This window comes from Stegodyphus dumicola, chromosome 6, assembly GCF_044657685.1.
Source record: "Stegodyphus dumicola isolate Sdum_Otavi_A_Nest chromosome 6, ASM4465768v1".
NCBI lineage: Eukaryota > Metazoa > Arthropoda > Arachnida > Araneae > Eresidae > Stegodyphus > Stegodyphus dumicola.
The window spans coordinates 136,643,225-136,655,616 of record NC_140773.1 but is presented as its reverse complement, the minus strand read 5'-3'; the positions used below and the strand labels follow the sequence as shown (position 1 = coordinate 136,655,616).

General features: G+C 32.9%; 1 protein-coding gene across 1 annotated transcript in view; it reads right to left on the bottom strand.

Annotated features, from left to right (window-relative positions):
* LOC118190113 (uncharacterized) overlaps window positions 1–12,058 on the bottom strand; it is a 120,918-nt gene extending 108,860 nt beyond the window's left edge. Inside the window, exons 1-3 of the mRNA XM_035360805.2 lie at window positions 11,905–12,058; window positions 10,545–10,729; window positions 3,349–3,605 (exon numbers count right to left, since the gene is read on the bottom strand). Of these exons, the coding sequence (XP_035216696.1) occupies window positions 3,349–3,605; window positions 10,545–10,729; window positions 11,905–11,968 (506 nt within the window). The 5' untranslated portion in view covers window positions 11,969–12,058. The remainder of the gene's footprint in view (window positions 1–3,348; window positions 3,606–10,544; window positions 10,730–11,904) is intronic.
* Between the last annotated feature and the right edge of the window lie 334 nt (window positions 12,059–12,392).

Genomic DNA, 12,392 nt, shown 5'->3' with positions numbered 1-12,392 from the left:
AGTAACTTTTAAAAATGGTTGCCTTTGAGAGATGGTGTCCGCAAAAAGATTCGTTGTGCATGTTTTTGGTCCTGAAGAAGAGGAACATGTGTCTGATTGTCCTCAAATTCGATATCAACTCATTCAAAATCTACTCCAAACAAAGACTGATTTCTGCTTAATTTAAAATTTTACATTTTCGTTTTTCTTTCCCAATTTGACATGAATTTTATTGAGAAATACTAGTTATCATGTTTAAAAAGAAAACGAAATTTAATGGGAACTCGTAAGATTTATTGCTTTGCGAAAATAAATACGGTTAAATGCTGCATATTAAAACAGTGTTTTGCTTTTAAAGTCTTAGTCCTTAATCGGTGACTGCTATTAAAGTAATGCAAGTGAATGTATACTGATACTGCTTAAGTACTTACCAAAAGTATATCCACAAATTTTTTAAGGTTGCTGAAGCAAAATGTATTCGTATTGTCTCTTGCAAAGCAAGAGCTAATAAAACTGGAATTATCTTCAGTTAAAAAATGAGCGAAAATTTATGATTTTTGGTCTTTTTTTTTTAAGAAATAAAACGAACATTAAGACTGGTTTATTTAATTATGTTAAAGCGCTTTAATATTATCTGCCTAAAAGGAAGGATGCCTCCGTGAAAGACTCTCTGACAGAAAATGGAATTCACGTTACACAAGGAGAAACCACAAAAGCGCCCATGCAGCTAACCCATTCGTCTCGAATTGAACTCAGGCCCAACTACCATGGTACAGAGGTTGTATTACCGTGCCTTTGATGGGCCATCAGGGTTAAGGTGTTAATTTTGTTTTAGGGGTAATACACTTTGAATTCTTCGAACAGAGCATGTATGATACAATGTTTAGAATTACCATTTTCACATCAGTGTGAAAAAGTGTTCCTTCTCATTTGAAGTTTATAGTTTCTGAGCTCAAAATTTTCAAACTTTCTTTTTTAACTTTTGCTTGATTTTAAAATCATAGAGTGTGTCAAATTTTATTCTTAAAATGCTCTGGATCATAAATGCTGTCTAAATTGGTACTGTTGTAAGGATCTTAAGTTTGACTAACGTTTATTTTGCTTTAAAACTTTACTAGCCTCTCTTATTTTCCACTTCCGGCCAGAATAAACGCGTTAAATTGTTTATGCAAATTGTACTTGCTCTAACGCTTGTATTTAAGTAGTGGCTTTTCGCCAAGAACAGAGTTAAACGAATAGAGAGTGAGCTTTCTTGCCGTTGTATTTCACGCGAGCTTCAATCAGTTGTTGTCCGCCTTTAAGGCTAGAGGTTTAGTCCTCTTGATATCTAAGACTTGTTTTAGTTTTCCGCAGTTTGCTTTCTACATACGTAATAATCTGAAAGGCTAACCTTAGTGTTAGCCATCTGTGCAAAGTATTCAAAGTTAGCTCTTATTTTAAATTTAGTTAGTTAGTAGTTTTTATTTTCTTACGTTCAGACCACAAGTGGTTAGTCTTCGTATCACGAAGAAGTATCCTCGATCATTGTGCTAATACACTAGCACATAAACATACATACAAATTTGGTAATTAATACAATGTTAAAGCTAATTCATGTTAGACACTAGATAATACATTTCCGTGTTACAAGGTGTATGCAAAAGCATGGATACGGTAGCATAATATACATAACGTGTGTATTCATATATTGGGTACACTATGATCCTTAAAGCATTATCATTAGATACACAAGACATGTACATACTGAAACATTAGGTGCACAGTTCTATGCTAGAATAAGTAATTAGTACAGTGAATTTATAGTTAGACCCTAGATTAGTACTGTGTGGTACAGTTTCTTGCTACTGGAGATTATTTGTGCTGTTTCCTAGGTACATTAACCTATGTACAAAGATATTAATACACGTGTATTAGGTACACAATAATCAGTGGGTACCCAAGCGTTAGATACGTGCTACTTTAACATGCACTAACAATAGGTACTTAATAGAATGCTGAACAGGTAATTGGTGCAATTAATTTTAGAGTGGGACCCTAGTTTGATTTTTGCGATACGGTGCCGTGTTACAGGATAAAATGTGCAGATGCATAGTTACATTATCATATATACAGAACATAAATTCATATGCATATATATAGATATTTTGGGTACACAATAGCTATTGGGTACACACGCATTAGGTACATGATTATTCAGTGCGTAATAGATGTATATTAAGCTATACAATTCCAAGTTATGTGATAATATTAGTAGATGCATGGATACAATTACATATAAACAAAGACATACAGACACAATTACATATAGATTAAAGCGTATATAAGCTTATTTTGGTACATAATATTCATTGGTGACATAAACATTTGGTACTTCCTTCATATACTTACATAAACAATAGATCCATAAAACCATGCTATAACTAGTAATGGGTGCTTATTAATTTCATAATAGGACACTAGGTTGATATTTTGCCTTACTGTGTCACGTTACGTAGAAAATATATGCGGGTACCGCTTCTTATTTACAATACTTATATCATTCGATTCATAAACAATAGGTACGTGGTGCATTTATATACATGTGTAGATGGTACATTGTAGAGTGCCGTTGAGGGTAATTGATAAAATTAATTTTATAGTATTTTAAAAATAAGACCATAGATTGACACTATGCGACACGGTGCCGTGTTATGTGATGTTTTATTCTGTTGCATAGGTGCAGTAACATTTATACGCAATTATAAGGTCCACAATTGTCATTGGGTACATATACATTAAGTGCATAATACGTATACGTATTTATACATTAGTTTCTTAATACAGTGCTAGGGCAAATTAACAGTCACAACAGTTTGTTGCACAGTTGTCACAACGTTGCGTTGTTTACGATTTTTCAAACGAATAACAAGGAAAAAGAATAAAAATTCGGAACTGACGCACTGTGTTAAATCATGGCTTCTGTGTGGTTAGCGTGCCGAAGCAATATTCGTGTCTAGTGAACCGCCAATCAGGAATCGAAGCAGATTTTTGTCTAACCATGCTCTAATACAATAACAACAAAAAGTTTTTTTTCTCTAATTCAAGCACGGAGGAAAGCTTTTGAACATTTGATTATTGGTTATCCCTTACAGCAAGAGCGTTTATATGATGCTGATGCCATGAAACAAAGAAAAGAAGGAGATTCGTGGATTTGAAAAGCTTAGCTATAAAACAAAACTAAATTCCTTCAGATAAAAACAAATACTTTTGGGTTTATAAGTTTTTAAACTGTCTATTTCTTTTGGTTTATCCCTCTTACCTTCAGCTTTATTTCAGCTGTCTAAAAGTTTAAGCTAGATTACTCCAGTCACTGATCGAATATCTCCTTACCTCAAGTAACCATTGTAAAATATTCTCCATCTCCTCATCGGAGATGTGTACGACATCTGCAGATCCCCACAGGAGAACACATTTTTATCTCTGCATGATTGTTGGAAGTGATCCGTCATTTGCAAAGTGTAGGTCTTCCCAGAAGCCAGTTTTAGGTAAATAGAGGCGTCTGCCTTTTGATCCGCGTGCCTGGAGATGCTGACGATAAGGCATTCTGATTTAGAATTCACACCGTAGCAAAAAATTTCGTCTTCTGCCTAAAATGAGAAAACGGCATATATAAAACGTGGTGAACAGCGTACGTCCAGGTGCACTTTAAAGTATGCTTCTAAACATACTGTAGGCAATACAAACAAAATTCTGTATTTAACGTAAACCTAGAATTAGTATGTTAATTACGAATTAATATGAAAGCTATCTATAGCAAATAATAAAACTCTATGTATGTAATATAAAATGATAATGCGCATTGGTGTATAGTAATTATTTGATTGTGAATTATATACGATACAACATTCACAGTACAAGAAAATGAAAAGACAATGGTAAATATATATAACCTTAAGCGAAATATTGTTGCAAACTACGGGTTCGTTGGCATCTCTATAATCACTCTAGATGGAAAAAAAATTTAATTTATTATTATAAAAATTAACTACACACAGCACATTAAGTAACTGGAAATAGCTTAAAGAGAAGGAGAATATTAAGCATTTCTTCTCTGAATATCACAGCTAACTCCCTAACTATTTTTACACTGTATGAGTTTATGAAATCAGTCGTAAAGCTTCATAAATATGTTTTCACAAATCTTCCAAAAAGTTGCCAAGTTGGCGCGAAATCCGAAAATATCGCCAAGGCCATTAAGGAACAAATTTGCCGATATTTCGGTTTCTGCTTGTACAATTCAAAAGCTGTTTCACTCAGAACTGAAAGATTTACAATTTCATATAAGAAATAAGCATTTAAATACAAAAACTGAGGCCAAAAATTTGATTAAACCCAAAATAATTATTAAAATTATCATTTAAAAAGCAAAAATAAATAACTAAGTAAAACAGTATACTGCAATATAATAAAAAAAATTAAATACTTACAAATATTTACAACAATATAAATATTACATCAGCGTGAATAAACATTAGGCAGAAAAAATGTAATAGTATACAAAATCTGCACATCTATGCAATGTGAAATGATAATATGTATTGGTGCATTGAAATATTGTAATAATGAACGTTGCACACTAGCTGTCGTAGTGCAGTACAATGAAACTGCAAGAGTAAGTATTTACTTTAAATTTTACATCATTATAATAATAATGCTTAGAATAAATATAATAGTACGGTCGCGGACACTTAGCCAACAACCACTTAGCCAACGACACACTTAACCGACACCAGTTAGCCAACAGGCCATTTAGCCGACACGGACACTTAGCACACATGGACACTTATAGCCGACAGGACATTTAACCGACAGGATATTTAGCCTACAAAGACAGTTAGACGACGGGATATTTAGCCTACAAGGACACTTAGCCGACAGGGCATTTTACCGACAGGACATTAAGACGACAATGAGTCTCGCTCTTTCCAATGCTTTCAGATCTAATGAAATTTCCTTTCCCTGTCAAGAAGAGTGATTCGCCCTACTCCTCGCCACACTGGAACTACTTTTATTTTTCTGAAATGCTGTTTACACCCTCAGAATGTTATTTACACTTCAGGAATCAAATATTTATTAATCTATGATAGGGTTTCGGCCCAGGAATTCTTGCTCGTGGCCTGCAGGCACCTAAGAGAAGTAGGTTTGGTTTCGTTTGGCTTATGTGTCCATATTCGAAAGTAGCAACTTATCTATTTTCAAAATCTCCTCAGTTCGTTTCCCTTTCCAATTCACAAGTGTATGTACAAATCTTTAAAGAAAATATAGGTAATTTAATAGGATTTAAAATATGCTAACATAAAATTTTCCATAAGTATGTTTATCATTCAGTTTGAAATGCACTGTATTCCCAATTATCTACCTTCTGGTTATTCGGCTATCGTCTTAAAAACATTTTTTCGGAATGGAACATGAATACGATAGAACACTTGCAAGATCTGAGGACCTAGTAAATTTTGATTCGGTGAATTAAGTTGTTAATGCATGCAATAAAATGACTTTGTAGAATTACCTCTAGAAAAGAAAGAAAAGCTATATTTCAAATTAATAGTTTGTTTTGTTTTAACTGTACATATGTGTGAAAACATTTACTTCCAAGCGAGGACAGATCCTGTGTTTTAACCGTCAACGACATGGACATTCTCAAGCAGCTTGTATCAAAATAGACAGACGTTTGAAATGCACTCATAATCACAGAACTTATAACTGTCAACTGAAAAAAAAAAAAAAAAAAAAAAAAAAAAAGATGATAAAACTGACGTGCAGTATCTGCGTTGGCGAGAACGTATCAAGTACAAAATCTGCCCGAAATATAAAAAATAAAAAAAAAGTAATACAAACTAAGCAAAAAAGAATGTCAGTATTTGATAAGACCGAATACAAATTTTCACAGCTGACAGTGTAGGGATTTCCTTATTTTGCATAACAAATTCATTTTAAGTTTGATACCTATTTTAGACTTCTCTACTTCCCCTCACATTCTCTCGCCAGGATGTAAATTTAAAGTAAGTGAAGTTCTTATTTAAACGGGTGAATATCTGAGTTTTTCAGAGCGTGTTTCGCTAGCCAAGCGCACGTTTCCTTGTTATTTCGCGGTTACGCTAGTAAGGCCTTGGCCTTATTAAATTTAGTATCACGCCGGTTAGATTCCTGTGAGTCCACCTCTGAGGTGCTATCTTGCACTATTTATTTCAGGTTTGACTTACATTATATTCTACGTTTAGTTTCTATCGCAAGTTGACGGTGTTTTTTGTAACGCACGAAGTCCGTGCCCTTCTGTTAACTATTTTGAATTAATAAAGGGTTATTTTACCCTTCGTCTGAGTCAGTAGTTTTATTCACGCCTATGCGAGAATTCACCAGGTCATTATAGGGTCTATTCTAGTGTATGTGGAACAAGGGAGACAGACTCTATAACAGAAGAGAGTCCCTAGCCGAGACAGCTTTTCAATCTAAGATTCTTCAAAATGTACAGCAAAATTACTCAAAAACAAAAAAACAATAAATATCACCTTTCAAAAATTAGCGGAATCAAAGAACTCCTTCATGTGTTAACAAATTCCAAACACAGCCTTGCAATTAAAAATATTTCTTAAAACAATAAAAGCAACAGCAAACTTCTCAGAAAAAAAATTAGTTAGCTGTTTAAAGCTATAAAATCAACTAAAGAATACCAAGTTTAAGTTTTCTGATCATTGGAGCCAGCTCGAACAGCTCACCAAAATCCCCTCCCCCGCCTTTCGATTACCGTATTTGAAGGCTTATAATACGCACCCTTATTTAGAAGGCCACACACAAGGGAAAAAAGTTTCAATAGTCCGCGAGACAGCGCGATACCACAATAACTTAAAATGTGGTTTCTTTTAGCTCTCACGTTTCGTAAAAGCCAAATGTACAATCATTGAATGCAATTACCAAACATATTTTTATTAAGGAAAATGAACAAACGGCAAGCTATTTTGAACGTGATATGTAAATTTCAATAATGAATAAATGAATGAACGGCAAGCAATCAACCATAACACAAAATAAAGCTTAAACAACAAAAAACACAGATTCAAGGAAAACGTTGCCTATCATGAAATTAGACTTTAATCACTTTCAAAACCATAAAAATCCTTTTCACTATCATCATCATCGAAAACGAGAATATCGTCATCACTACTGTTTCCGTCATCGCTAGTATCACCTTTTTCGAATAATGCGTCGTCTTCTGTTCCGTCAAGAGTATTACTGATTCCGCACTTCTTAAAGGACTTAACAATTACTTCAGCCTTTACGTCCTCCCAACATCTTTTTACTCACTCGCACACTTGTGAAATAGAGGGCCGCTTCATTCTACCTGAGGGTGTGAGGGCGTGATGTGGCTCTCCTATCCACTTGTTCCATCGTTCTCGCACTTTTCCCTTAAATGGCTTATTCACCGATACATCTAAAGGCTGCAATTGGCTAGTCAGTCCACCAGGAATGACAGCTATCTGAGTTTTTAATTCTCTCGCTTTATTCTTTATGGTTTCAGTTCTATGGGTGCTAAACTGATCCAAAACCAAAAAAGAGAGTTTTCTTAAGAGTCCACCAGGTCGCCCCGCCCATACGTTCTGTAACGACAGTTTCATTCCAGCTTCGTCTATCCAGCCTTTCGGATGAACATGAACAATTACACCCGTTGGAAGTTTTTCTTTCGGATGAGTTTTTGAATATGAAAAACGGCGGTAGTTTTGACCGACACGTGTGTCGGCTGAGTCAAAGAATGTCTACGTAAAGAAGGAAAGGCTCCATAGACGTAATGTGACCGTCGAACCTGTTCGAACTTCGACATCAATTTCGAGCTTTGGCGCTTTTTGGTGACAGATATTTCACGCATGCGCAAAATAATTATGGCAGATGCAGAAAAAGTTATGTGTGTACCTTTATTCGGGTTAAAAATAGCATTCACTATTGAAAGTTAACCTGTGTCCTTCACGTATAAGACGCAGGTTACTTTTTTGACACCACATTTAGGAAAAAAAAGTGCGTCTTATATGCCGTCAAATACGGTAAAGACTCAAAGTGACGCAGTACCAGAAGAGGGCTTCTCTCTTCGATACTACCAACTGACAAAATGATCCTGTCGTTGTCGCTGAAATAAAATGGAGAACTAGATGTTACTTCATGTCTGAAAAGAACAATTTATAATATTTATAATACTGAAGATTCTGCCGAAGAAGAAATAACAGGTCAGATCTCATTTAAATTATTTCTGCTGTTAATCGTCTTCAAAATTCACGTGAAAAAAATCATAAAAGATAAGAATGATGAAGGATGTAAAATTTTTTAGCCCGATAATTCTGAAAGAAAGGATAAAAGTCGCTAGAGGAGCCTAAGAAAAGAATGAAAATGAAAAGAAAGAAGCAAAAAAGGGTACCGGAATATGTTACAAACTTCTGTAAATGTTATCACTAAGTAATCAGCGGTTATGAGAAAAAAAATACTGATATCATAGCTTGAATTAGATTTTCATAAAAAATAACAGGATACAATTAAAAAAAACTACCTTTTTCACACACACACAAAAAAAACTGAACTATATTTATTCAAAATATGGCATTTTTATACTTTAATCCATTCTTTTCTTTAAGGGCTTTCAACTATATTTTCTGCATTTGAACGTATAAAATCCCTGCATTCTTTTATTCCTGATTTTGGACATTTTCTGTGAAATTTGAGCTTTATTCCCTGAAATGATTATGAAACAATTCCTAATTTCTTGACTTCCTGTGATTTCTACAGCTTACAGTGAATACTTCTCTTAAAATTTTAAGTAAATTATATGCTAACTACAGGTAATTTCTTTCAAAAAAAAAAAAAAAAAAAAAAAAAAGCAATTACTATAACAAGATATTTTGATAATTTTATTGAATTTATGTATTTATTCTAAAATTGTATAAAACCGGTTCTCCGCATATAGAAGATAACAAACATTAAGTTAAAAATAACATTAAATTAATATTATTTTAAATTAAAATAATGAATCTCATGCTAAGTCTAACTAGAAAAGAGAATTAACTTTCTGCAACTGCAAAGTGTATCTGATAGAGCATTTGTATTTGGCATGCGGATATGATAAGAGTATTTTGCCTAAAAGAAGATTAAAGGTTGACGCTCTATCATCGATAAGCTGAAATAAACTGCGTTGCTCCCCTATATATTTTATCTCGGTATGCATTTTTATCTATGAAAGACTAGTAATCTAATGCGCTTAATGACTGCGAAATAAAAATCTTTCACTGAATTGATTTACATAATAATCGATTATTTCTCTGCATACTTCTAATATTTTATTAGAAATTCATACGCTTATATTTATTTTATCCATCGTAAAAGCTGGTAGGGGAACAGACTGTCATTGCTTTGAGCCCAGTTCGAATCCCAGTGAAATATGTTAACCTATAAATCCTCTCCAGAGGTTTACAGTAGAGAAAGAGGGGTGGGAGAACGTCCTTCGGGGTATTCGCCCTTAAAATTGTGATCATTCTCTTCAAATTAATACTTTTACCTTAAGGTGCCCATGGTCTGAACCAGAGGTTCTTCTCGTTTCCACATTGAACCCATGGTGGTTTATAAAATTTTAAAGCTGGTCAAGGATAATCAAATGATCCATAGTTGACTATGCCTGGGTATTTCATCGGCATAATGAAGAACCCATTGATTATACAAAATAATGAATATTGTAAAATAGTTAGCCAATTGTTTATTTATATGAAGTTATAACATGTAGTAAGGAAGAAATCATATAAAATAAATATAACGGAAAACATACACAAAATTGCCTTCTTACCTTGTTTCTAAAAACATTTTTGCACTTGACAATCTTAAAGTAAATCATACAAAAAATAATAAAACATAAATATAAAACCACTTTTGCCAAAACTTTAGTCCATAATTCTTGATCTAAGCTTTTAAGTACTTCAAGTACCTTTAAGTACTTAAGTACACTTATTTGTGCTACAATTAGTATGCTGTATATTAAATAAAAAAATGTAAGAGGGTGGATAAAGAAAATCTTACTTTAAAAGCGGTCGATGCCAGAAAAAGTTTAGCAATCCCTGGTCTAAATTAATTACTATATAAAATAACGTTTAATTCTTTTGACCAGGATAAAATTTACAGACTGAATTTGGTGTTAACTTGAAACAAATGATCTAAGTCATAATAATATTCAAATTTTAACAAATTTTTTTCGGAAATCTGAAAGATTATAAAATATTGATTCCTAATGTTCAAATCATCATCATTTTTGAAGTCAATTAAATTGAAGTTTTCAAGAATGACTGCACTTGAAGTGAACGAAAAAAGAACTATATACAGTATCATTAAAGTTACATGATAGTCCATGATTTCATTTTATACTCTAATTAACACGTGCATCCTGAATTTGTATGTATTTTATTGTATTTATTTCAGCCTTACAATGAAATGAAGTGAAAAGCAAGTTTGAATTAATGACCAAAGAATTTTAAATTGTATTAAAAGGAAGCAATCCTATTTACCTTTTCTAAATGGGATTCAATGCATGGAGATTCTAAACGGAATTCTTCTTCAGGCGCAATGAAGCCAACTTTCTCTGCATCATTTAAAGCCTTAGGATCGTAAACAATGAATCTTTTTGATTTCATTCGTTTATTTACTTCAATGTAAATGTATGAAAGTATCCATTTAAACCAAAACTGCAGATCTGAAATAAATATTATGAGAGCTAATAAACTGAGGATATACTACTATAATGTATAACTGTGATGCCGGAACATTTTTCTTACTACATAAGACAAAATATTTAAATATGTAGAGAACGAGAGAGATAGAATGCAGTGTCTATCATTCAAAAATATTTTGAGAAAAATCTAAACTAAAAAAGATTTTTAATATCTGAAAGTTTTCAGATTTTTGTATTACGCCCAAAGGGATGTTTTTTAAGGTTTTGTGTGTTACCTTTCTTTATTAAGTATCATGTTCTTAGCACTTAAACCATAAAATTCAATATCAATATCACAAAATATTTAAAAGAGCATGTCTTTAGAATTTCCTTTACATAGTCTCGCGCGCTGGAGATATTTTTTTTTTCTTTCCGTACAGTATTGCCATTGTTCGCTTTGAAATCGTTGAGTTTCTTACTCGAAAACTCACAAAAGCATTATAAAATATGAAAAAGATAATAAAACAAATTTCAAATTTGGGCTTCCAGATGCCCATATTCGGGTGAAAACGTACGTAATTCAAAATGTGATGGCTCTAGGTACCGTTGTTTTATCACAATGCGAGAAACATACATACACTTATGCAGATTCTTCATTGTTTAAATATAATACAGGGCTCTAATGTTTGGAGGCAACAGTTTAAAAAGTGATTCGCCGTTTATAGTGAATCAACGCAAAATGTTAAAACGAAATTAATGGCCTTTCTGAGCAATATGCCCCTTTGGGCTAAAAAGTCTGACATCAAATTTCGACTCCTAGCTTTCATTTAAAATTTCTGAAGGGTCAGGTTTAATCTTGACACATAAGATTTATTTACAAATTTGATTAGTCTTTAAATTGAAAATTGTATTAGACATACATTCTGCTCTAATGTGAACAGAGCGTTTAACACACATTTTCTAAAGTGTCTAAAGTATCCATTTTTTTTTATGATTGGATTACTATACTAAATTTTAGATTTTCATTTCGAATTAAAAATATTCTGGTTATTGGCTAAGCTGGAAGTAGAAAACTTAAGACTTACTAAAGAATAAAGACAATTTGAAGGACACTGAAATCTAGACATTGTTATGATAACGTCTGAAACAAAACAACAGAAAAAAAACACCTCTCAATTAATAATTCATTAAAAAATTAAAATTAGCTAACAGCTTACCTATTAATATCACAGAATATATTCCCAAAGCAAATGCAAATGGAATAATAATAACTGGATCCATCGAAATACTTTTAAATAACGTAGCTAACACAATTAATCACGGAAGCGGCTGCAAGCTTTGTGTACACTAAGCGCGATATAAATTTAGGTACACTTACATACGCAACAATAATAAAAGATAAAGCTTCGAATAGTTTAAATTGATAAAGAAAAAGATATGTCTAAATTCCACCATTTATTGAGGCAGATATTGTTAATTTGATATAGGAGGTTTTGCAATTGTGATGCAATATACGACTGCATCGGTTTTATTTTGTATAAGCAATGCGTAACACCCATCTAAATTACTATACGATGCTACTATCTACACGATCTGTACCACCTACTATCTATATGATTTGCATTTAATGTGCTATCTGTACGATTTTTATTTAAACACTCTAGCAACAACTACGAGGCATTCAAAGATTCACGTTACAACAAAA